Below are 26631 nucleotides of genomic sequence, written 5' to 3' on the forward strand. Positions count from 1 at the left end.
AACCTCTAAAATGTCCAAAAATACATGTGTCATAGAAGAAAATGCAAACTATTTTTCAGCATTTACAAAAAGTTTAAAAAGACAACAAGTATAACATGTTTAACTTACATAAGGTCTCTCATGTCAGGTATGTTTGATTTATATTTATACTTTTTATTTTTATTTTCAATATTTTTTGTTATTTGAATTTTGTGAATAAAAAATAATAAAAAAATATTTTTTATTTTTTATTTTTACTTTCTATTTTTTTACAAAAGTTTAAAAAATAAAAAACACTAAAAATAAAAATAAAAAATAAAAACGCAAACTAAATATATCCTTATTGCGAATTTGCAATCTGCATAAAAGGTGTGAATTATATCCGAATAATACCTTGCATGGTCATTTAGGCAGAATTGACTAATTTTAAATTGATATTCAAATTTTTGAGCCACCAAATCTGCCAGGTGCAATTAACTCTACACAAGGTGCCGTAGTTCATTGATCAAGTCCCGGTTCCAATCTTCTGAAAAATATGGAACAAGTGTCTGTATATGTTGTACCATCGTTTGGATTTGGATTCTATTTTACTGCCAAATACTACTAGACTATATAGATGCAATCCGTAAAATTTATTGGGTTAGGCTTTTGGTAACACGACAAGTAGCACGACACAGGAGACTAGTAGTACCATTTGTAATAATTTGAACCTTCATATACATACTAGCAGTGTACTAGTAACTAGCAGAGATCAGAGAGGGAAAATGAAATCAAATATAAATCATGAATCAGAATTACCATTTGGAGTTTTATAAAACATGACAAAGAACAAAACAAAGCCGTTACGACGACGTTCTGCTTTTTCCCTGTCTTGTAGTTAATGTCAAATTTTTTTTAAAAAAATTCTACTATCACACTCACATTCACAGGACTGCTTCTATCTGAAACCCAAACAGTCATTCCTTGTTTGGTAGCTGTTTGTCCTCAGCATCAAAACAATTTTTCTTTCTTCTCTCATTTCACACTCACCCACCCTACCGCTCTTCTTAAATTAATGAATTAATTAATCCCATTTTTCAAATTCCAAACGATACCTTAAAAGAAAGAACCCTTTTTCTCTGTTTTCCCGCTAGCTAGCATCGCTTTCTTTCTATTTACTTCAACTCTGATTCAACTCTTCAAAGCTTTATTGCTCAGTCTTGTTCAGCTAAGAGAGTACGGAGAAATGTCGTCGCCCTCGGTGACTTCGAGTTCCGCTTCCAAGGGAAGGAAAACGATGACGGACCTTCATCATGTTCCGAAGAAATGGACCGAGAGAGAAACGAGTCCAGAGAGGACCAAGGTTTGGACTGAACCCAAGCCCAAAACGGCAAGAAAAGTATCCGTCGTTTACTACCTCTCCCGAAGCGGCCACCTCGAGCACCCTCACTTCATGGAGGTTCCTCTCTCCTCACCACAAGGACTCTACCTCAAAGGTAAATGCATTATGCATCTTCCTTCTTAATATATTGTCCACTAACACAACAAATCAAGAAGCTCAAAACGTCGTCGTTTTTCAGATGTAATCAATCGCTTGAACCTGCTTCGAGGAAAAGGCATGGCTGCAATGTATTCATGGTCCGCCAAACGGTACTGTTTCCTTGAGCTCTACATAATGCTTAAATTTTCATGCTCGTTTTTTCATTATGATTGTTTTGATTTTTTTTTTCGATTTCAGGAGCTACAAAAATGGCTTCGTGTGGCACGATTTATCGGAGAACGATTTCATTTACCCGACGCAGGGGCAAGACTACATTCTCAAAGGATCTGAGATTGTTGATCATGATGCGAGAGCTTCCGAGACGCAGAAACCGGAGGAGGAAGAGGCTAATTTCCCCGCGGTCGCAGTGACGCGGCGGCGCAATCAGTCGTGGAGCTCCATTGACATGAACGAGTACCTTGTTTACAAGTCGGACTCGTTCGGAGACTCCGCCGGAAAAATTGCCGCTGACGCGTCGACTCAGACGACGGACGATAGGCGGCGGAGGAGGAGGGCGGCTAGGGAAGAGGAGAAGAGTCAGAAGAAGAAAGGAGTCGAAGACAAAGGAGAAGAAATCACGGAATCGGAGCAGGTCCCGCATGCCACGTGTCATAATCAGAGCATTGAGCTGAGCAGGGACGAGATCTCGCCTCCGCCGTCGGATTCGAGTCCGGAGACGCTTGAGACGCTGATGAAGGCGGATGGACGGCTGGGATTGTGTTCTGCGAAGATTAACAATAATAATGTGACGGCTGAGAATGGTCATAGCGGAAGGATGAGGGCTTCGTCGGTTCTCTTGCAGTTACTATCGTGCGGTGCGGTGTCGTTTAAGGAGTGTGGGGCCGAGTCTGATAAGGATCAAGGGTTCTCATTGGTTGGGCACTACAAAGCTCGGTTACCCCGCGGATCAGGGAATAATAATGCTAATCAAGTGGGAAAAGAGGTAGGGACATCGATGGAAATTCCAGATTTGAACAGGGTAACATTGGAAGATAAGGAGTATTTTAGTGGGAGCTTGATTGAGACCAAGAAAGTTGAATTCCCTGCGTTGAAGAGGTCCTCTTCTTACAATGCAGATAGGTATGTTAATTGTTATGCCTTCAAATCTTTTGCCTAAACAAGTTTATCATTAGATTAACGCTCTTTAGTTTGCTATTTAGATAAGTAAGTTTCTCTTTTCTTCCTCTGTTACTTGTAAAAGAATTTTTAATTTGGTTCGCTGATTAAGGTTTTTGTGAAATTGAGATCCGTGCTTACGTGTGCATTGGTTTTGGCAATTTTGGAGACTGTAGCCATTGACATTCATACAGTTTTCAGCTCCATAGGTTCTAGTATAGAAATGAAAATGAGGTTGAAGCTGAGGTTAAGCTTCTTGCACATAGGAAGAGGCATCTTGAGATTGAAGACAGTAGAAAATGTTAGTCGAGTAAAACAAATTAAACAATAAGATTACTAGTATATTATTATATTAGATTAATAAAAGTATCCTGGTCATTGACAAAAGTTGCATATATCTTCTTTATTTAATTTCCCAAGTCAGACTATGGAGCGGTAATATCAATAAAGGTGAATAGGTGATAGAGTAAAAATAATGCAATAGTATTCATCTAAAAATGTATATATTGTCAAGTTTTATTGTTTTATTTTGTCAAACAAGTATTATACTGACAACATCTAATCTTATTTCATTGTTACTTGTTTCATTAAGCACAGAAAAATACATTTTTAACACCTAACTTCTTGTACAAATACTATTTTACCATCACTTTAACTCTGCCTTTTTTTTTTCCCATTCTTAAGAGTAAATAAATTAAACGCCTACCTTTGGATAGACCAAGAGGGGGATAAAGGTGATCACAGTTGGTAGTCCTTTAGATGTCATTTTGAACATAATTCTTACAACTAAACACTAAATGTAACTTTGGAGTTCAAATTTTATCAATCACTGTCAAAACAAGGTAGGATTCCCACTTCCTTTGTCTCCGGAAATGTTGTCCATTCTCCATGTTCCTCATGTAGCCTTGCCTCTTCCCGTCCTAATTATCTTTTTGGCTGAAAGCGAAAGTGAATTCAATCCTAAATTCTCAATGTCCTCTAAATAGTAAAGACAAAATAACTCATTTTGGAATGGTGTTGCCTCTTGGAAAGTAACACAGCACATGCAAACGACTATGATTGATGAAATATGCACTGATTGATAATGTATATATTGTGTTTTTATTTTAGAATAATTTTAAGTCGTTTGATTAACTGTTATTTTGATGATTTTCTTAATTAGTCTGTCATTCTTTCTTTTTTATCTGTTATTATAAAACTTTTGGTACATTCTTATACCTGGGAAACGTTTGTAAATTCATATACATGGTGAAATCTGTTGAAATTTACACAAAGAGAAAACTAGCACGCAGCTAGCTATCATTGGCATGTAGATTGATAGTTGACAGTTGCCTGCATACCTCTGCCTGTCCTGTTTCATCTTGTATGTAGGGTGAATAAATGAGATATGCTTGTAAATTCTAGTTGATTTAATGCAATTATTGATATATATCTGTCTTCCTTGTTTTGGCCCCATTTAATATTGTCAGCTGCAGCATGTGGGGTCAAATTTAAAGCATCCAAAGAGTTATTGGTAACTTTTCAATAAATAAACTTTCCAGTTTGCCACCTATAATTATACAAGTTGTACGAATACACCGAGGAAAAAGAATGAAACTGTGATTGGGAAAATGAATACGCCAAAGATCACATTCAAATATTCAGTAGTTTTGTGTATTTACCGTCATTTTAGTCAATAATGACTTTTGTTGTTTAAATTGATTATGTTAGTGAGTGTGAGTTAAATTGCATTATCAATATTGTGGTTCTACTTAGTCATATGTTTGTATGATTTGCTGTCCCTTCTGCAGTGGTTCCCGGTTGCAAATCATGGAGCAAGACGGAGACATGGTGCGAGCAAAGTGCATACCAAGAAAGTCCAAGACACTATCAACAAAGAAAGAAGATGGTTCTTCTCAACACGGTAGCAAAAGATTTGAGGTACAAGCCACAAGTTGAAAGGAATGAATGAATGTACACGAAATGAAATGGAACCAAAAAAAATTTGAATGGAAGTTAGTAGTGACATCTGAGAGGAGAAGATAGCTTATTATTAAAGAAGTGAAAAATTTGAAAGATTAAATTATTGAAGACTGTAAAAAATGGACAAAGGTTAGGATAAGGACTAATCAAGTTGTAGGTGGTAGTTTAATGGCATAGAGCATTGCATTGCAATTCGCAAGTCGAAGCAGGGAGGGCACATACATTGAGGGAGAGTTAGATAAGTGATGAAAATGCCGATTTGATTTTGGAATTTGGAATTTGGAGGTTTTTGGTGGGGGGCAAAAGTCAGCATTTGTAAAGCTGTAACGCTGGTCTCTGTTTCCTTTTCCTGGCGTTATGTGGTTTTTGTGCTTTTAAATTTGTGAGGGTAGTAAATTTTAATGTTAAAGAAGTACTTGTAGGCTTGTAACATCGTTCCTTGTTATTTGGTTGACTTTGAAATGACAAACGAGTGGAATGGACCCTTTCCTCAGAGGAGATTTACAGCATCTTAGTCTTAGGTTACTATGATAGATCCACTTCAGCTTCACTTATTTTCAGGTACACGTGATGTGAGGGATCGGGAGCATGGGTTTAAATAAAGGGGGGAAACAAGAGTTTATAAATACAAGAGGCTCCTCCTTTCTAGATGAATGTGTTGAACAAATAAAAATCAAACTTAATGTTATTGTAAGTATGCTTTGAAATGAGGTATTTGTATCTACTTACTTAAGAATCGCTACAAACATCTGCTATGGATATTTCTCATGTTGAACTTTACATATATTGAAATGGAAAGTACCGACAACATTGCAAGAGGAAGGCTCTACTTAAGAGTGATAAATGGTTGAACACGACCTAAAAGTCTTAGAAAGAAATGCAAACTACTTTAAGGCTATTTTGTTGAAGCTGAAATTGGGGTGTACTAGAAATGACAACCCATACTTGGAGCGGTCGATGATTGAATATCTTTGCATATAAACTTAAAATAATGTGAATGACCCTTAGCGATGCACATGTAAAACAGGAAAAGGACTCCAACAACCCTTAGGTAGCGTTTGGTGGAGAGACAGAGACAGAAAGACTGAGACTGAGAGACCGAGACTGAGAGACAGGGATTGAAACAAATCTCAGTATTCTGTTTGGTGCAAAATGGGAGACAGGAATTGAAATAAGAATGAAACTCTAATTTAATTTGCACAAAGAGTAAAATTGGAATTAATTAATTGAAATGAAAGTGTTTAAGGTATAAAATGTTATTAAAGTTTCAATCTCCATCTCTAAAAATTTCAGTCCCCTGTGTCCCTACTTTTTGGAGGTACTGAAATACTGAAATTTTGGAGACAGAGACAGAAATTTTAGTACCAGTCTCTGAACTAACAAACACAATACTGAATCTCAGTCTCTCGGTCTCTGTCTCAGTACCTGAAAACAAACGCTACCTTAGTGATTGAATATTTTTGGTCAAAACTCAAAATGTATTGGTTTTTATTGGTGAATAAAAGGGCTAAAGGCCCAAGAGAATAAGCAAATATAAACTGGAAACTAGCCTAAAAAGGCCTCTTTAGTGAACCCAATATAAGAGCAGCTTTTTAGGGCCTCATATTATTCCCCTCATCCAGTAAAAAACTATTATATTGCCTTAAGGCCTAATTTGAATAAACAACTTAATTAAGTTACTTTTAAAAAAATAATTAAACAATAAATAGTTATATGAAAGGAAGTCTATTGTGCACTCAGCTTCCGTATTAAAGGAAGGGTTTGTTTGGGAAGTGGGAGCTCTTTCTAAAAATTTCTGGTTTGACTCTTGGTTGCACTCTGGGTCAGTAGGAGCGAAGGTTGAATTTCTTGATATCTGTGAGGCTGCTTTGACCATTGAAGATGTTTACCGTGATGGAGTTTGGCATTTGGAGAGGATTTACTCTTTTATTCCTAGGGACTTAAGGGAAGACATTCTTAGTTTAGTACCTATTTCGACTTCTGGTCGTGATTTGGGTTGGAGTTGGGAGCACACTATTTACTCTGCTAAACAAGGATATTTATGGTTAATTCAGAAGAAGTTGAATTGGGATAGGAATATCAACTGGCTTTGGCTTTGGAAGGCGCGGATCCCTGAAAAGTTGAGGCTCCTAGTGTGGCTTTGCCTTCATGATGCTGTACCAACTCAATATCTGCGTTTTCGGCGACATCTCTCCTCCTCATCCTTATGTACACGTTGCAATCAACTTCCGGAGACAATTCTTCATTATTTTCGGGATTGTGAAGTGGTGCGATCAGTTTGGGTTTCTCTAGATTTTTCTGATGTGTGTTTCTTTGACTCTTACGAGGTGCATGATTGGTTCAAGCATGGCCTCCTCAATGAAGGTTGTTCCAAATTTGCAGCTATAATATGATCAATTTGGCAAGATAGAAATATGGGTAATTTTCAGGAAGTTTTTGGATCTACTGGGTCAATTGCATACAAGGCTCGCAGGTGCATGGTGGATTTTGAATATACAACTCAGAATCGAGTGTGTTGCATCCAGGGATTAAAACCTCTGTCTTGGTCTCCGCCAGAACCTGGTACTTGGAAGTTAAATTGTGATGGAAGTGTGAACTTGGGGATGATTGTGCTGGTTTTGGGTGGGTAATTCGCGATAGCTCCAGTCAATGGGTAATGGGATGCTCAGGAAATTCCTTTGGATCTAGTGTCATCAAGATGGAGTTGTGGAGTATATGGAAAGGTTTGGCTTGGGCTTGGGAGGCGGGTCTTAAGCTTGTTGTCTGTGAGACAGATTGCACAGCAGCTTTTGAGCTAGTGACTGGTTGGCAAGTTCCACTCTGGCATCTTGAAAAAGAAGTGATACAACTGATCTTTGACTTGAAGTTAAGAAGGGATTGGGATATTCGTTTTGAGCTTATCCCGAGAGAAGCTAATGTCGTGGCAGATCGGTTGGCAAAGATGGGATCTGGAGGTAGCGGAACTGATGAGGTTCACCTTTGACACCAGCCACCAGAGGTGGTTTGTCCTCTCTTATTGTTAAGAACCTAATTTTTTTCTTTTTCTTTTCTGCTCTTTTGTTTTTCCTCTTAGTTGTTCACCAAAAAAAAATAGCTATATGAAAGTAGTTTATAAATAAGTTATTTTCTATTTGGGTTTTTAGTTCTAAAAGTGCTTATTTTATAGAAATGTGATAAAAAGTAGTAGTATTATAAAAGAAGGCTCAGAATTTGGTAGTCTTAGAACGTTTGGACCATTAAATGGTCTCATAACAAAACAATTTTTTTAAATTTTTTTAATAACTGTTAAATAGTCTTTTTTAAATTTAATTATAAATTAACCCCATATATTTTATTTAATTATAAAAACTATATTTTATTTTATAGATAATTATTTTATCATAAATCTGTCATGTTTATTAACAATCAAGAACAAAAATAATAACAAATTAGATCTTTCAATAAATTTTTTGACTATTCCAATCGATTAAAAGATTAAATTTGATCCGTCACGTTCGTGAGAAATCATAAAATCGTGTTTCCTTGAAAACCAATCGATTGGTCATATTAACTAATCGATTGAACAATAAATTAAATGTGGATTTTTTATAATTCAATCGATTGTTTAGAATTTTCAATCGATTGAATGCTTCAAAACAACCTGAGGTATCGCTATTCAATCGATTGGTTGTGATACCCAATCGATTGAATTCATGAAAACAATATGGATATGCCAAATTCAATGGATTGAAGTGTGCTACCCAATTAATTGAAATGTGTATTAGCAACTTGAGGTCTTACTGTTTAAATCAATTAGTTATGTTACCAATCGATTAAATTTTGTATGTGATTTCCAATTCAATCGATTGGATAGGTACTTAGAGTATATTAGAAAAGTAAGTTAATAATTTGGAGAGAAAAATTATTAGTGTAAATTTATTTTTTTTAAAAAATTTATTCTTATTGAACTATTTTACTTTTATTCCTTCAAAACATATCTTAATAAAAATATTTATAATAATAATTTACATCCAATAAGAATATCTTAACGAGGTTACTGAAAAAAATGGGTAGAAATTTTTTTATTTAATGAAATTGACAAAAGAATTTTTTTAATAATAAACCTCTCTTTAAGAGTAATATTGAAATTTAAATTTATATACTAATTATCATTATATATTGCATATAAGCATCAAGAGTATATTATTAAAATAGTATGATAATAATTTAAAGAGAAAAATTATTCTTTGTACATTTAATTTAAAAAATTACCTTGTTTATTTTTATAATCTTACGATTGAGAGTGAGCAATTTTTTTAAGTGAAGTAGTTACATCATTCTGTCATAGGTTAATGCAAAATTTACAGAACATGAATACGTGATTGAGTATGTAATTTTAGATTATAAAGATAGGGATAAAATAGGAAAAAATATTGGACACCAAACCCTCTATATTTTCATTATATGTTGTTATAGATAAGTATAGTTTTTAAAATTTTGGGTGTCTAAGTCGCTACTCGCTCCTTCTAGTTCAGTCCTGATTGTTAGCTAATTAATAATAAAAAATAATAATATCCATTTACTTTTTAGTATTTCTCAATGTCTGTGAATTAATAAAAGATAAAAAAAAATATTTTTTTATTACACAATCAATTTCACGAATAATGTATCGAAACGAATAATTACAAAATTAGATATTCTATTTACTGACATCGATTTTGTAATGAAAACGATGGTTTATTCTCTGAACACTACAATAAAAAAACTTGATTGGACCTTTGTTGATTACTGCAACGGTGATTAACGATGAAGAAATGGTAGATATTAAATAGACGGATAAAAAATTAAAAAAAAATAGATATTGAGTACTTGGATGTTTCAAAGAAAAACAATGAAATTTTTAATAATCAAAGAAAATGATACACGATTTCAATGGTGATATTAAATAATTGGTGATGGATTATTCACCAATTTATAATGTTAATATTAAGGAAAAGATAAGATTAGAGTATCTAAATCAAAATAAAACCGCAAAAATTGAAGATAAAATTTTAAAGATAAGATAGATGAATAACAATATAATTTCTAAAAACGACAACAAGATTGAAATAGACATAGTACATATTTCAATCGATTGGGTAGCACACTTCAATCGATTGAATTAGGCAAATCCATATTATTTTGGTGAATTCAATCGATTGAGTAACAAAGCAATCGATTGAATTGTGAGACCTCAGGTTATTTTGAAGCATTCAATCGATTGAAAATTCTAAACAATCGATTGAATTGTAAGAAACACACATTATTAGTCATCGTTCAATCGATTGGGTAATATGACCAATCGATTAATTTTTTGCGAAAAACATGCTGCCCAACTATTTTCAATCGATTGGTTTTTAAGAAAATACGATTTTATGATTCCTCACGAACATGACGGATCAAATTTAATCTTTTAATCGATTGGAATATCCAAAAGATTTATTAGGATCAATGGAAGATCTAATTCGTTATTGTTTTTGTTCTTGATTGTTAATAAATATGATAGATTTATGATAAAATAATTATTTATAAAATAAAAAATGGTTTTTATAACTAAATAAAATATATGGGTTAATTTGTAATTAAATTTAAAAAAGGACTATTTAGCAGTTATTTAAAAAACTTAAAAAATATGTTTTGTTATGAGACCATTTAATGGTTCAAACGTTCTGGGGCCACCAAATCTGGTGCCATGAAAGAAATCATTTTTTTAACTTCTCTATAAACTCCTAAATAGGTTCTTAGAAAATTGCAATTTGGTTTTAAAAATGGGGACTGCTACACATACAAGTCCTTTTGATTTACAAGTCTTACAAGTCCAATAAAACACACGCATTACACTTAATTAACGCATTACACACTTCCACGTTCAAGAGTAAATAAAACGCACGTTATTCAACAACTTTCTATTTCCACGCGCGCTACTCACCATGCATTATGAACGACTCTTCTTCTTCCTCCATGAAAACAATTTTCTTGCCAAATTTGAAGATAATGGAACTTCAGAAATACACCCAAACCATTACAGCCCAACGATTACAGAAATACACCCCAACGGTTACAGGAATTCACCCAAACGATTATAGAAATACACCCAAAGGATTACAGAAATACACCTAAGGGATTACAAAAATACACCCGAAGGATTTAAGAAATACACCCAAAATTCATTGAAGTACATCTTATACATATTTCAGAACTATTTCTCTTTCTCCTCCTCATCTTCTGCTGCTTCTTCTTCTTCAAAAACGATTTCAGAGTTTGATGCCAAAAAAATGGAAATCGAGAATAACAAAGAAAGAAAACAGATAGAAAAGCACGTAAATGAACAAGAAGAACAGAAAGAGGAAGAAGAACGTGTAACAAGAAGAAGAAGGAGAAAGAGAAAGCAAGAAACGAAAGAAAAGAAGAAGAAGAAAAAGATGAAGAAGAACGTGCAGCAAGAAGAAGAAGAAGAAGGAGAAAGAGAATGCAAGAAACGAAAGAGAAGAAGAAGAAGAGGAAGAGGAAAAAGAAGAAGAACGTAGACTTTGCATCGCATTTTTAGGGTTTATTCGTTAATTAACTTGTAAAGCATACAAGCCCTAATGACTTGTATGTAGAACTTTTCTCTTTAAAAATTGTACAAAACATTAATACTGCTACTTTTCATAAGTTAAAAATTCAAAAAATTATTTTTAAAGCTTTCCAAATAGATCCTAAATATAATTTTGTCTCTATAAAATATTTTTTGATCTTTAATTTTTGTTAGGACAAGTGTTGACGTAATAAGTTAAATGATAATGTGACAATTAAATATTTAAAAATTAACTTATTACGTTAGCAGATAATAGAAACAACTATTATTAGCAACTAAAATTATTTTTTTTTAAAAAATTTATATTAGACTAAAATCAAAAGAATTTTTTTATAAAAATTAAAATAAAAATATTTTGCTATAACTAAAAACTTATTTAATCCATGTATTATTATGGCCCTCTTTGTGGAATTTAAGTTAAAACCACTATGTCTTTTCTTTTTCTTTTTTGGATATGATTGGATTTTTCTATTTTTTATTTTAATTAACATTGCAAAATACAATTTTTTCACTATAAACTTTTTAAATAAAACAAGAAAACATGTGGAAATATTTTATATAATAAAAATTTACATTTAACAGCATCACTTAAAAAAGGGGGAAATTTATTTCTTTATAAATCAACTATTATTATTGGCTGAATATTGTGGAAACAAACATTAAATTAAATAATTTATCCACAACCAGCTTTATGCACAAACCCCAACAAAAGACAATTATAAATTTATTAATTCCTTTTTCTTTTGTTGGCAGGATATATTTATCAACTGTGAAATAAAAATTAAAATAATTAAATAAACCGGAGTAAATGAATTGATATAATTCAACCATATAACAATTCTAAAATTCAGATATCCATGGTCGAAATTGGCTACGAACATTTTTTGTAGTATTATAAGAGAAACACCTTTCATTAATCTTATATATATTCATTGTGCGCCCACACAGTGACGCAGGTATAGACTCAAATTCGTGGTGTGGATTCGAATTTGTTTATTGTGACCGATGATGGATCCTGTGAAAAGTTACAAGAAGAGAAAAAAGAAAAACAAGAAGCATGATGAGAATGGTTCTTCTGCTTCTTGGGGTCCCCTCAAAACAAAGAGGGTCCTCTAGATTGGTGGCATGACTTCTCAAAGAGGATTAATGGTTTGGTTCTCTTTCTTCACTTTTACTGTTTCTTAATTCGAGTCATGTTTTTTTTCTTGGTGTTTTCATGTCTGTGTTTGTTTTCATATGTTTGATGTTATAGCTTTTTGGTTTGTTGATGAATCTTGCTGTCATGGGGTGTCTTGTGTTGGTATTTTAACATCTCTAATTTTTACATGATTTCAGTTTTTGCTTGTTTTCTCATTGAATTTCTACTTGTATTGAATCATGCCAATGCATTTTGAGTTTTGATGCATGAGCTATGGATCTCTAATTTGACTCTCGAATTGACTGTTACTCCGATTCATTTGGCTTACCAATCAAGAAATGTTTAGTGACATTGTATAATAACTATGTATTGAAGCCTACACTTGTTATTGTATCATATAGATATAGTAATTATGCGTCGAGCAGCGAAAATCCAAACAGAGAAGGACCTCCTTCTTTAAGTAGTGTCGAGGTTTCTAACCTCGCCATAGGCATAGTGCAACTTTGTAACCTATGTCCCTTTAAGTTGTCCTACAATATGTGAAGGGATTTGTTACTGCGTCCGGTGGCGGCGGATATCTTGGGAATCCCAAAAGAAAAAAGTAATCCAAAGAGAATTATACTTTCTTCTTCTTGTCCCTGAGAGAAGATAACTGTTCAATGTGAAATGTGATATCAAGTTTTGTGTTTTTGGAATCGTCCAAATGCTTATGCTAAGAAATTACAAGTTATACATGTATATGTGACTGTTACTCCTCAACAAATTACCAATTCATCAAATGTTGATGAGCAAGTATATGAAAATTAAGAACTTTACTGTCATTACTATATTGTTGTGACTTGTGATTGATTATTGTAATTCAAAGTTTCATTTTTTTAGAGAAAAATTACCATTTAAGAAAAATATTAATCAACTATGATATGGTTTACTTATGTGTTTCTGGCTGTGTAGCACTTCTCTAGTGTTATGCTCATTACTCAATAGGTTGTGTTTCTGCAAATTCTTATTGCTAAATAAATGGTTCATGTTATTGAGTTCAAGAAGAAAGCGTAGCAATTAACTAGTAAGAGAGTTTATTCATAGTGGCAGAGCAAATTTTAGTTTTATATCCATGCCCTCAACAGTTTGTAAATACTTATTTTTATTTATAATCATAAAAGTTCTAGCTAGGTTTGAATTTCCACCTTTGCATAACAAAAAAAAATTGAAGAATGAAGAAACATTTGATCAATCGTGTAGATTATTATGTAGCTAACAGTAGTTTATGTTCTCTATTTTAAATTTAAAGATATCAAACATTGATTTACGTGATGAAATTTTAAATTTAGTAAATAAGAATTTTTCATCTACCTAATTATATTTGAATAATATTACACAACTAAATTCTTTTGTTAACTAAATCTAATCAAGTTGGTTTAACATAATAAAAATCAATTATAATTAATATTATTTTAAATTCTATTGTTTAATTTGATTGGAGTTGATTCATAAAAAAATTTAGATATATAGCATTACTCAATATATTTATCATTGAGTTTGGTAGTTCATGAAATTTTACCATCTACATAAACTTTTAATGTCCAAAAGCATTCAATTTCTCTCTCTCTTTGTTAATGTGAATAATGGGAATGACCCTTAACGATGCAGATGTAAAACAGGAAAATGTATTGTTTTTTTTTTTGTTTTGGTAAATAAAAGGGCTAAAGGCCCAGAAGAATAAGCAAATTACAAACTGGAAACTAGCCTAAAAAGGCCTCTACAGTGAACCCAAGTCAAGAGCAGCTTTTTAGGGCCTCATATTATTCCCCTCATCCAGTCAAAAACTATTATATTGGCTTAAATATAGTTTCGTCTCTATAAAATGTTTTTTTATCTTTAATTTTTGTTAGGACAAGTGTTGACGTAATAAGTTAAATGATGACGTGACAATTAAATATTCAAAAATTAACTTAATGGAAACAACTATTATTAGCAACTAAAATTAAAATTTTTTAAAATTTTATTAGACTAAAATCAAAAATTTTTTTTTATAAAAATCAAAATAAAAATATTATGGCCCTCTTTATGGAATTTAAGTTGAAACCACTCTGTCTTTTTCTTTCTTTTTTTTTTTTGAATATGATTGGATTTTTTATTTTTATTCTAATTAACATTGCAAAATACAATTTTTTCACTATAAATTTTTTAAATAAAACAAGAAAGCATGTGGAAATATATATAATAAAAATTTACATTTAACAGCATCACTTTGAAAAGGGGGGAAGTTTATTCCTTTATCAATCAACTATTATTATTATTGGCTGAGTATTGTGGAAACAAACATTAAATTAAGTAATTTATCCACAACCAGTTTATGCACAAATCCCAAAGAAAGATAAATTATAAATTGAATTTATTAATTCCTTTTTCTTTTGTTGGCAGGATATATTTATCAATTGATGATGCATTGAAATAAAAATTAAAATAACTAAATAAATCGGAGTAAATGAAGTGATATAATTCAACCATATAACAATTGGTCACAAAAAAAAACCATATAACAATTCAACTCAGAAATACATTGTCGAAATTGACTATGATAATTTTTTGTAGTATCATAAGAGAAACACCTTTCATTAATCTTATATATATATTCATGATACCAGTAAGTTGTGTGATTTGTAGCTATCAATTAATTATTATTGATAATTTTAATAGTATGAGATTTCATCCAAAAATAAGAGATCACTCATTTTACTTTTGCAGATTAACTACTAGCCAAATTTCAATAAAACTGTTGGCCTCTAAACTTTTCTTATATTTATTGTGCGTATTTATTATATTAAGTAGTTTAATTAAATATATTAAATTATCTAATAATTTTAATTATTATTTTTAAATAAAAATATCTTCATATAAAAAATTACTTCATCAATTTCACTTAAATTTAGAACTAAAAATTTTAAGAATTCTTTTAAAAACTCTTTTGAACGGTGAAAAATAGCATTTCGGCAATTACGGTTTTTGCTTCTTTAATTTAAAAAGCAGGAGCAATTAGCATTTTCGTCAAATCTATGAAAACAATATGTAATGTTTAACTGTTTGATATAAATTATAATTGTAGATAACAAAAAATTTACTTTTTTCTTTAAAGATGGTTATGTAGCATATTTATCCAACTATAACGAATCACATGTCTATAAGATCACAACCTAAAGTAAATATCTATTAGAAATGACTTTAGGTTTTTTTTTCCTACCAATAATAAACTTATAATATATTGTTTTCTAAATATTTATATGCATTTTACATGACACTTTTGTCAAAAATTGTCTTAAAAAATTTAAAAAAGCTACCTAATTCCAATTGACCGATCATGAATTCATGATCAAGTGAAGTATCCCAAAGTGCCCAATAATTAGATATTTTATTCTACCTATGTAAGATTCTCCTCCTTACATGATAGGAAATGTCATTATTTCTCGTTGGTAGAACTTTAATAAATTTGAGGCTTTTCTGTCTGCTCATCTGCTGTTTCTGTTCGCATAAATAATAGCGGTAAAGAAGTAAGGTTGAATTAGAAGACAAAAATATTTAGTAATAAAAATAAAATATTATCAAAATTTATTATTTTTTAGTTTTATTTAATATATTTTATAATAAACAAACATTAAATAAAATAAATTTAAATTATTTTAATATATTATTTTTTATCTATCAAACATTACCGAGATATTAGAATATAATGATGGAAACAAATTACAATTTGCAATTGTAGATATGTAGATTAACAAAACTAGAACTAAACTAATTACACTTTTCTATCAAACAAAGTTATATCTATTATAAAAAAATTGTAGAGAACATATGTTTATAGTAAACGGTTAAATTTTTTTAAGAAATTTTTTATATCGAAAATTTTATTTTTAAACATGTTTTTATTATTTTAAAAGTCTTAAAAATTACTTCAGTTAAATAAATTGGCCTTTCCTTAACTCCTTAAATGTAAATAATTTGAAGACACTTGTTTAAGTAGACGAGTGAGCTGACCACTCGACCAAATCAAGTTGGTTGTTTTTCAAAAAATTTTATGTTCAATATTTGATTCTTGATGTATTTTTGTTATTCTAAAAGTATTTCAAATCTTAAAAGCATTTCAAAAGTTAAACATATTGAACAAAATATCCAATCCTCTTTAAAAGAAAAACAACTCTGTTTGTGAAATTTTTGTTAGTGCACAAAAAGTTCAAATACCTTAAAGTAAATTTATTGCACAACTCTATCACAATTTTTGAACCTTAATACATGCAAAATTGGGTTGTTAATTGTTATTCTAAGATATGAGAAATGATATTTATACTAATTCTTGCGTGTATTTTTTAAATAATTTTTATTTATAATAGATTTTTATTTTTATTAATCATTTTTAATGTTAAAAGTAGAAAGCATATAACAAAAATGTATATATAAATAGTACATATAATATTCTTTGACATCTCTTATTTTTATTCACACAGTCGGTTTGTTATATGTTGCTCAAATTCATTTCATGTGCTGACACACAACACATTATCTTAAACACTTAATAAAAAGAACAAAAACCAACCCATATGTTTTGGTGCTACTTGGAGTTACTACTGCTACATTTTATATAATAAAAAATTAACTATAAGACATAGTAAACATATGATGTTAGTTGTTTTAATTATTTTAATAATTGATTTTAATTATGTATATATTTGCAAATAAAATTAATGATTAAAATTATTAAAATACTTAAAATATTAAATAAAAATAATATATATTTACCAAAATTAATTACTCTCTATATATATTGTTTAATTTATTTTTTATATAAATTTTATATTAATAACTAATTTTAATATATATCTAATAATAATAATTAAATACTAAAACACTTACAATTTTTCTTAAGATATAAACGCCGAATACAATTTAGAGGTAAAAACTAATAGTTAAACTATATTTAATAATTCTGATATTTATACGGTAGTAAAAATTCAAGTGCAGTTAATTTTATGTGAAATTAATTATTAAAAATCATTAAATAAAAATTTAGTCAAATTAATCAAATTATAAAAAATTAATTATGACCGTTGTTGTATTTGTAAAAGTAATAGCTGAAAGTCTACTATCCAAAACTATTATTCTATAATTATAAAACAAATATTTTTAAAATAATACTACTTAATTTATATTTAGAATAAAAATAATATTTTATAAAAATTTATGACAAATAAGACAAAACAATACAACGGACTTAACAAAAAATGTTAAGTAGTCAACATTTTTATCTTATTTTTGTCTTATATTTGAATTAATACTAGCTAACTTTTTTATTTTTTATAATAAAAAGGTTAAATGATATGAGTACAATTTTTTATATCTTAAAATATTAAATTGAGAATCACAATAAAAGGTAATAAAATAGATTATAAAAAAATAAATTGTAACTTTTATTTTTAGTTTTTTCACCAAAGCTATCTCCTTTGTTGCATGCTTTAAAACTTTGAAGAACGCCTCACTCACAAAAACACCCCATTTAACATTTGACACTGCCCCGAAACTTGTCATTCCTATTCCCACCACCATCTCACAGCTCTTCACTCTCTAAGGTTTGTATTTTCTTACTGTAATTATATTATATATATTTATTTATCTATTATGTCACCATAATAATGATATAATATATGTATGTATGTATGTATCTGTGTGTATATATATATATATATATATATATATGTGTGTGTGTGAATATATTATTCTTTTGGTTTGATTTGTTATTTTACTGTGAATTGCAGCAGGTTTTTCCCTCACCCCAAATTCGTGGTGTGGATTGGAATTTGTTTGTTGTGGCTGATGATGGGTCCTGTGAGAGGTTACAAGAAGAGAAAAAAGCAAGACAAGAAGCATGATGAGAATGGTTCTTCTGCTTCTGGGTCCCCTCAAAACAAAGAGGGTCCTCTAGATTGGTGGCATGACTTCTCAAAGAGGATTAATGGTTTGGTTCTCTTTCTTCACTTTTACTGTTTCTTAATTCGAGTCATGTTTTTTTCTTGGTGTTTTCATGTTTGTGTTTGTTTTCATATGTTTGATGTTATGGCTTTTTGGTTTGTTGATGAATCTTGCTGTCATGGGGTATCTTGTGTTGGTATCTTAACATCTCTAATTATTACATGATTTCAGTTTTTTCTTGTTTTCTCATTGAAATTCTACTTGTATTGAATCATGCCAATGCATTTTGAGTTTTGATGCATGAGCTATGGATCCCTAATTTGATTCTCGAGTTGACTGTTATTCCGATCCATTTGGCTTACCAATCAAGAAATGTTTAGTGACATTGTATGATAACTATGTAATGAAGCCTACACTTGTTATTGTATCATATAGATATAGTACATTATGCTCGAGTAAAGAAAATCCAAACAGAGAAGGACCTTCTCCTTCCTTTAAGTAGTGTCGAGGTTTCTAAACTCGCCATAGGCATAGTGCCACTCTGTAACCTATGTTCCTTTAAGTTGCCCTACAATATGTGAAGGGATTTGTTACATCGTCCGGTGGCGGATATCTTGAGAACCCCAAAAGAAAGAAATAATCCAAAGAGAATTATACTTTCTTCTTCTTGCCCCTTGGAGAAGATAACTGTTTAATGTGAAATGTGATATCAAGCTTCGTGTTTCTGGAATTGTCTAAATGCTTATGCTAAGAAATTACAGGCTATATATGTATATGTGACTGTTACTCCTCAACAAATTACCAATTCATCAAATGCTGATGAACAAGTATATGAAAATTTAGAACTTTACTGCCATTACTATATTGTTGTGACTTGTGATTGGTTCTTGTAACTCAAAGATTTGTTTTTCTAGAGGGAAATTACCATTCAAGGAAAATACTAATCAACTATGATATGGTTTGCTTATGTGTTTCTGGCTGTGTAGCACTTCTCTAGTGTTATGCTCATTACTCAATAGGCCGTGTCTCTGCAAATCCCTGTTGCTAAATAAATGGTTCATGTTATTGAGTTCAAAAAGAAAGAGTAGCAATTAACTAGTAAAAGGCATAACTAACCTTGATAGAGGGTTTATTCATAGTGGCAGAGCAAATTTTAGTTTTATATCCATGCCCTCAACAGCTTGTAAATACTTATTTTTATTTATAAATTTCGAGGGGGGCAAAGTAATTGACCTTCTTTTTGTTTCAAGTCCAACGGCTCTCATTTTATTGGTTAGTTTCAAGGTGTAGTGCAGTTTCTATGTTTTAATACTATTTTAAACATGTATGGTGAGCATATTCTCAGTTGTTGGTTTTCATGAAATCAATTCCATGCTAACAGGGATGCTGAATACATAATATGCTGTAGAATGAGAACAAATACTCTTGACGTGTTCAAAAGTTTGCTGATAAATTTTACAATTACTCTAATTATTTATCTGTTTCTTTTACATTACTCTTAGATAAATTATATCTGTTTGTCCTTGGTTTTATTTATTTTTGAAATGGTTCATCTCTATGATGTAGATCAGGCTGCAGCTATTTAAGCAAATGCTACCAAGATATAATATACCACATTTTCTGAAACTCTTTAGTACAGCTACTTGATTTTAATTCAATTTCTGCTGCTGAAGGAAGTTACCACCAGCATTGAATCAGGGAAAAATTAGATTTTTGTTTAGTTTATTAAGTAATGTTAGTACCAATTATAACAGACAATTCAGCATCATGTTTCTAGTTCGCATCCTCCTTTAGTTAATCACTTACTAGTGATTGTTTGATTGATTGCTTAAAGTGATAAGTCCGAATAAAGTAACAGATTTTCAATAAACCCATCATGTTCACAAGTAATTTGTTTATTCTCGGCTTTTATAGTCCGTCAAACGGTGGGTTTAGTAGCAGAGATACATTGATCCACAGATGTGTTAATTATTCAACTCAATTTTTCAAAGGTTTTTATGAAGTATACTAGGATTGTGTCATAACATTATGCTATAGTTTTTTGCAGATCTGTGTTTTCAGTAAATAATCAATCGAAGATTGTGAGCAAGTGCTTGCATAGGAAGGAACAAGCATAAGCATTTTGCGAAATTTATCTTATAGGAATAGCTTATTGATTTTCCATAATTTTGGGGAAACTAGAAACAACACGTGCTGCTTTTATCTTAAAAACAAAATCAATTGCCATGAATCTTTAGACATTTTTATGTTAGGTTTGTGTTTATTTGGCAACTTACATCTATAATTAGACATATTTCATAATTTACATATATATGAACCTTACTTATTTCATAACAAAGTTTATGGCTCTTGATCTCTGTCAGTAACAGTTAGATCCTTCAAGTGACCCATTTCTTTTAGAGATAGCGAAGGAGAATTGCTTTTCCTTGAACGAATTATAGTTATCGAAAACTCTAGAGTTCTTAACGTGTTGCTTTGCAGGTCTTCAGCAGTCTCCATCAAAGTCTTTGGATAGCTTTCAGGCTGTTTTCAAGATCTCAAGAAACACATTTGAGTACATATGCTCACTTGTTAAGGAAGATATGAAGACAAAATCAGCACATTTTATATTTACAAGTGGCAAGCCAATGTCTTTATATGATCAGGTAGCCGTGGCATTACGAAGGCTGGGATCAGGTGATTCGCTGGTCACAATTGGTGACTCGTTCGGGCTAAACCACTCAACTGTCTCACAAGTCACTTGGCGATTTGTCGAATCCATGGAAGAAAGAGGGCTACACCACTTGCAATGGCCTACCGAATCAGAAATGGTTGCAATCAAATCCAAATTCGAGCAAGTACGTGGCCTTCCCAACTGCTGTGGTGTAATTGATGCTACACACATTACAATGTGTTTGCCTGCCTCAGAACCTTCGAGTAACGTGTGGCTTGATCACGAGAAGAACCACAGCATGGTCTTGCAGGCGATAGTGGATGCTGACATGAGGTTCCGTGACATAGTCACCGGCTGGCCAGGTAAAATGAAGGATTGGTTGGTGTTTGAGAGTTCAAACTTCTGCAAACTTTGTGATAAAGGAGACAGGTTGAATGGTAAGACATTACTTGTCTCTGAAGGATGTGAAATAAGGGAATATATTATTGGCGATTTAGGCTATCCTCTACTGCCTTACCTCCTTGTCCCCTATGAAGGAAAAGAGCTCGCCGAGCCAAAGGCGAATTTTAACCGGCAGCATTTCGCGACGCGGATGCTGGGGCAGAGGGCGCTGATGAGGCTAAAGGAGATGTGGAAAATCATTCAAGGATCAATGTGGCGGCCGGACAAACACAGGTTGCCGAGGATCATTCTGGTTTGCTGCTTACTTCACAACATTGTTATCGATATGGAAGACGAGGTGCAGGATGAGCTTTCTTTGGCTCACAATCACGACTCCGGTTACCATCAACTGATATGTGGAGCTTCAGATGCAAAGGGAGCATCACTGAGAGAAAAGCTCTCTCTCTACTTGACTAGAATTCTGCCTCCATGATCATCATACTCTGTTACTTTTTGAAATTCATAGTCTATTCAAGTTGAGGTTTTAGAGCAATCGGATTTTAGAGTAAAATGGAAAATCATAGTTACTTGCTTGCGTGCATTTTCATTTTCTGTTTTCATTTTTGTGTTTTCTGTTTTCAAAATTTCGTGAAAGAAAAAGAAAATAGAAGATAAAAACAGAAACAGAATTGTATTGTTTTCACTATTTTTCTTTTTCTCTTTACAAAATTCTAAAAACAGAAAACAGTCAAACTGGAGAAAAAAATGAAAATGTGAACGAAACGCAGCTAAATTTTTTCCTTTCATCCTTTTCCCTCTAAAATCTCAGCTTACAAATACACCTCGCTTGTGATATTGATCTTTCTCTTTGATTTCTTTGAGGATCAATGTAGTGGTAAACTCATGTCAACTTAAATTTCTTAGTAGAATTAACAGAGTTGATCATAACTAGGTCAATTGTACTTGGATTTGAGTAATATTTTCACATTACATTCGTGGATACTATTTGAAGAATCATGTGTAAATACTTATGATTTCAGATGCTTTTGTTATGAACCTTACTAGGAAATTTATTACTGAATTTGAGGTTATTGTTGTTGAACTAACTCATTGGATCTTTTTTTTTTTTTGCGCAAATGTTTCTTGACTGAGAAACTTATGTCTTTTTATTATTATTTAAGATAGATCATGTAATAATTTTATTTTTGGACAATTTGTTGATTAAAAAAAAAAAATTGAACATAATAGTGCATAACCTTTAAATTTTCTTGATAGTAGTTAAAAAGATAAATTTCTTGAGTCAAGTTTTTTTGGCATAAGCTGTTCAAGTCACAGAGTATTTTCGCTAAAGGTTTCTATACCAAAGGTTTTTTCTTTACCTATTTTTGGGACTTTAAAGATTTTTCTTTCGAATTCCGCTAGGGAGTCAATGGAATATTTGTACAATGTGTATAATAGGCTATTTATTTGGCCCAATATAAATTAAAAAATGAACATTTAAAATAAAATATTACTAATTTTTTAAATACAATACATCCATACTATCCAAAATAAACATCTGGGTACCAGAAATAATAAACATCTACTGAATCGAATATCCCTAAATCCCCATTGTACACATTATACAAATACTCCATTAGGTAGCTATACTTCCTCTTTTCTTATATATTTAAAGGGAAATCCTAAACGTATTTGTTGGAAAGCTTTCTATAACTTAATTGAGTAATTGACTCATCGTAACTACTTTGACTTAACGAAGCTTCTGCATTGGAACACTTTTCTTGCCTCTGCTGACTTCTTTCTTCGTTTCCTTGCTTTATTCTCACAAATTAAACTTTAGGATTTTCCACTTTTAACTTTTATTTTAAATATTACGAAAATAGATTTTTTTAATTTTTTTCTCAATTTTTTTATAAAATGTGATCTCTCATTATTTAATATTTTTTCTCATCTATTTTTTTTAGTCTCGCTTAAAAAATATATGATAAAAAATTACATTTTTACAAAAATATTGAAAAAAAAATAAAAAAATCCATTTCCAATACTAACTGTTTACCGTAGTAGTTAAAATATCAACGAGATTTAATAATTTAAAATGTTATTTTTATCTTTTACCTAAATACTTTTAGGGCCTAATTAAGAACTAAATTCTTTCGCCAATAAGAAAAGAGAGCTAAATGTTGTTAAAAAGATTGATTTCTAAGCTTTTTTGATAGACTCATAGTAAGTAATAGAATTTAATTTTATATACTGCTAATATGAATATATATCATTTAATTTATTTTTAATATATATTTTATATTTTAACATATTTCTTTTATAAATAATTGATTTATATATATATATATATATATATATATATATATATATATATATATATATATATATATATATATATAACAATTGATTCTAAATAATGACATTATAGGATATGATAGATAAATTTCGTCTTGATTCACAATTCACTGTTACAACTGTTGGGAATAAGACACAATTCCCCCTTGAGAAAACACCTTTGACAGAGAAATAAAATAGACACAATCACAACACAAGAATTTAACGTGGAAACTCCAATTACCGGAGAAAAAACCACGGCCGTTGTCAAATGACAACCAGAGAATATCACTATGTGAAAATTGTTACAACACATAGACTTCTTTCTCTCACCGGCACCCCAGTACACCCACACTCTTTCAAAGCAAATATCTAACTACACCTCACAACACTCTCTAATCAAAGAGTACAGAGGAAAAGAAAAATCAGATACAAGCTTAAAGTGTTTCTGACTGGTGCAAAAACAAATGGAGAACTTAGCCTCATATTTATAGCCTAGGCCACCCACTCCATTTGCTATCCTAAGCAATGTGGGACTAATTCAACCAAATCCTAACAATCTCCACCTTGATTGAAATAGTCACACATCTTCAGCTTCCATTGTCAACACCGACAATTCTTTGCTGCCATTGTCTATACCGACAATCATAGTTCAGAGAACTATCATACTCCACCATGAAAGTATACTCACTTGGAATTAGACCACTCCAAGAATTTCGCCTTGGTACAGATCGAAACCTTGCTGAAAATTCATGGTGCAACTTCCAAATTGGCTTTTCCTGGAAGTTCTTCAGCCATCGACCTAACTCCGCCACACACCTTGCATCTCAACGCCAACCAATGCCCGTGTGCAATTGTGGACCTGATTGCCACAACTCATCCTTATCCATGGCAGTGCGGTAATACCATGAGGATACTTCTTGTCTTCTAGAGAACATCATCTTCTCTCATAGAGAGAGCAACCAGAGATCTTCTCCTTCAACGCCTTGTGCAAACCTGATTGTATCAACACATCCTTGACTTGTACTTGCCACAAGGCAAAATTGATTCTTCCATCAAATTTCTCTATTTCAAGCTTCACAGCACTTGAATATCCTGACATTGTTGCAACCGTATACTGGAATATTATAACTCAACTGTAGACCGTGCACTAGGAAGGGTCCCCAGGAAAGAGAGGTGGGTCACAATGGACACACTTAAATACCAAGTCTTTCCTTAGCCAGAACCTTTTCCAAACTGCACTCTCACAGAGTCACACTGCCTTCCAGCAACAACAACAGCAACCAAAGATCAACCTCAAGCCACAGGACAAAATTCTTTTCTGATGTGGAAGGTCAGACTAGGCTGCAACCACAGAGCATACTAAGAATAAATCCCACCGAACCGAAGCTCTGATACCACTTGTTGGGAATAAGACACAATTCCCCCTTGAGAAAACACCTTTGACAGAGAAATAAAATAGACACAATCACAACACAAGAATTTAACGTGGAAACTCCAATTACCGGAGAAAAAACCACGGCCGTTGTCAAATGACAACCAGAGAATATCACTATGTGAAAATTGTTACAACACATAGACTTCTTTCTCTCACCGGCACCCCAGTACACCCACACTCTTTCAAAGCAAATATCTAACTACACCTCACAACACTCTCTAATCAAAGAGTACAGAGGAAAAGAAAAATCAGATACAAGCTTAAAGTGTTTCTGACTGGTGCAAAAACAAATGGAGAACTTAGCCTCATATTTATAACCTAGGCCACCCACTCCATTTGCTATCCTAAGCAATGTGGGACTAATTCAACCAAATCCTAACAACAACAACCTTTTTGGGTTTCTTTGGTAGCTAAACTCTTACTTATGTTGTGAACATTTAATTAAAAATCTTTTTTATCTTAGGACCCACGCGGTGTAACAATCTTCTTAGCTTCTACCTTCCATTTTCCTTTCTACTCATTCATACTCATTCCCATCGTAATTTCCACTCTCACTAATGTTTTTCTCTGGATTCTTCAACATGGACAACCATAAATGACAAAACACAACCCATCTATGTAGTCATATACACACGCTCACGCAATCTTATTCTTAACAACGTCATCTTAATTATATATCTATAATCATTTCTGAAAATAAATTATTATACCCCAAGGTATAATTAATTAATTAAGATCGTAAATTTATTTTTTAATTAATAATTCCTTCGTTACAAAGAAAAAGCAATTAGTCCCATTGTTGTACTTCAACCGCGTTACTTAGTTTCCCACTATCAATCATTGCTTAATTACATACAAGTAATTAAACTAAAACTATAGTCTATAGTCAGTTGCTACTGTCATATATATATTAGAGCTCGGTGCAACCAAAATTCACACATAATTATCACCATAAAACATTACATTCCTCAACCTTATATTATACATGCAATAGTACCCTGTTGGTCTACTTAGACATGGTTAATTGCTTGATGTTACTAACAAAAGTTGGTGAGACCAAAACCAATAACCATCCATTGAAGGGTGGTGGCTTTAAGTGCAAGACATGTCATAGGAGGTTCCTATCTTTTCAAGCACTTGGAGGACACAGAGCGAGTCATAAGAAGCTTAAGCTCATGATGGGTGCAGATCTTTCGTGTCAATTACCGTCAAGTTCTTCGTTATCATCGTGGAACATGATGACGAAGAACAAGATGCACTCGTGTTCTATTTGTGGGCTGGAGTTTGCGGTTGGACAAGCCCTTGGAGGACATATGAGAAAGCATAGAAATGGTGGAATGGTAATTCATGATCATGGTGCCATGACCAAATCTACTAGTGATGGTAGTGTTAAAACTAGAAGGTTTAATTTGTGCTTAGACTTGAACCTCACGCCCTCTGAGAATGATCTCAAGCTTAATTAACCTAAAGACTCCTATGTTGGATTGTTTTATTTGATTATTGGAGTATTTTCTTAATTTGAGGCAACTTCTAGTTGTAGTCTTTCATTTAACTTTTTTGT

At 31.8% G+C, this 26631-nt stretch overlaps 3 protein-coding genes and 1 long non-coding RNA gene across 8 annotated transcripts; all 4 read left to right on the top strand.

Moving 5' to 3' along the window:
• Positions 1 to 780: 780 nt before the first annotated feature.
• LOC112787129 (protein SOSEKI 5) lies at positions 781 to 5398 on the top strand. Of its 4 annotated transcripts, XR_011879452.1 has the most exons (6): positions 783 to 1454; positions 1539 to 1608; positions 1697 to 2578; positions 4084 to 4127; positions 4405 to 4534; positions 5138 to 5398. XR_011879452.1 is itself a non-coding variant. In XM_072232215.1 (5 exons), exons 1-5 carry the CDS (start codon positions 1205 to 1207, stop codon positions 5150 to 5152), a joined length of 1347 nt encoding a protein of 448 aa, XP_072088316.1. In that variant the 5' UTR covers positions 783 to 1204; the 3' UTR covers positions 5153 to 5398. The 4 variants fall into 4 exon arrangements, 3 of the variants coding, with proteins under 3 accessions (XP_025686129.1, XP_072088316.1, XP_025686130.1); XM_072232215.1 differs by lacking the exon at positions 4084 to 4127; XM_025830345.3 differs by lacking the exon at positions 5138 to 5398 and having other exon boundaries at positions 4405 to 5069.
• A 6700-nt stretch (positions 5399 to 12098) lies between these two features.
• Positions 12099 to 13130, top strand: LOC140183684 (uncharacterized). Its single transcript, XR_011879453.1, has 2 exons — positions 12099 to 12320; positions 12711 to 13130. It is a non-coding gene; the product is annotated as an uncharacterized lncRNA (long non-coding RNA).
• A 4655-nt stretch (positions 13131 to 17785) lies between these two features.
• Positions 17786 to 22404, top strand: LOC112787155 (protein ALP1-like). Of its 2 annotated transcripts, none has more exons than XM_025830347.3 (3): positions 17786 to 17924; positions 18114 to 18310; positions 20746 to 22404. In XM_025830347.3, the coding sequence occupies exons 2-3, from the start codon at positions 18169 to 18171 to the stop codon at positions 21789 to 21791; spliced, it is 1188 nt and encodes a 395-aa protein (XP_025686132.1). In that variant the 5' UTR covers positions 17786 to 17924; positions 18114 to 18168; the 3' UTR covers positions 21792 to 22404. The 2 variants fall into 2 exon arrangements, with proteins under 2 accessions (XP_025686132.1, XP_025686131.1); XM_025830346.3 differs by having other exon boundaries at positions 17822 to 17924; positions 18111 to 18310.
• Positions 22405 to 26086: 3682 nt separating this feature from the next.
• On the top strand, positions 26087 to 26533 carry LOC112787181 (zinc finger protein ZAT7-like). The gene has a single exon (XM_025830348.3). It carries the CDS (start codon positions 26087 to 26089, stop codon positions 26531 to 26533), a length of 447 nt encoding a protein of 148 aa, XP_025686133.1.
• Positions 26534 to 26631: the final 98 nt, after the last annotated feature.

This window comes from Arachis hypogaea, chromosome 3, assembly GCF_003086295.3.
Source record: "Arachis hypogaea cultivar Tifrunner chromosome 3, arahy.Tifrunner.gnm2.J5K5, whole genome shotgun sequence".
Lineage (NCBI taxonomy): Eukaryota > Viridiplantae > Streptophyta > Magnoliopsida > Fabales > Fabaceae > Arachis > Arachis hypogaea.

Bases quoted from the DNA above. Each gene is read 5' to 3' on its own strand.
- LOC112787155 (XM_025830347.3), top strand. From the start codon at position 18,169: ATGATGGGTCCTGTGAGAGGTTACAAGAAGAGAAAAAAGCAAGACAAG. The intron at 18,311-20,745 runs GTTTGGTTCTCT...GTTGCTTTGCAG, and splicing joins CTTCTCAAAGAGGATTAATG to GTCTTCAGCAGTCTCCATCA.
- LOC112787129 (XM_025830344.3), top strand. From the start codon at position 1,205: ATGTCGTCGCCCTCGGTGACTTCGAGTTCCGCTTCCAAGGGAAGGAAA. The intron at 1,609-1,696 runs GTACTGTTTCCT...TTTCGATTTCAG, and splicing joins TATTCATGGTCCGCCAAACG to GAGCTACAAAAATGGCTTCG. The intron at 2,579-4,404 runs GTATGTTAATTG...TCCCTTCTGCAG, and splicing joins TCTTCTTACAATGCAGATAG to TGGTTCCCGGTTGCAAATCA.
- LOC112787181 (XM_025830348.3), top strand. From the start codon at position 26,087: ATGGTTAATTGCTTGATGTTACTAACAAAAGTTGGTGAGACCAAAACC.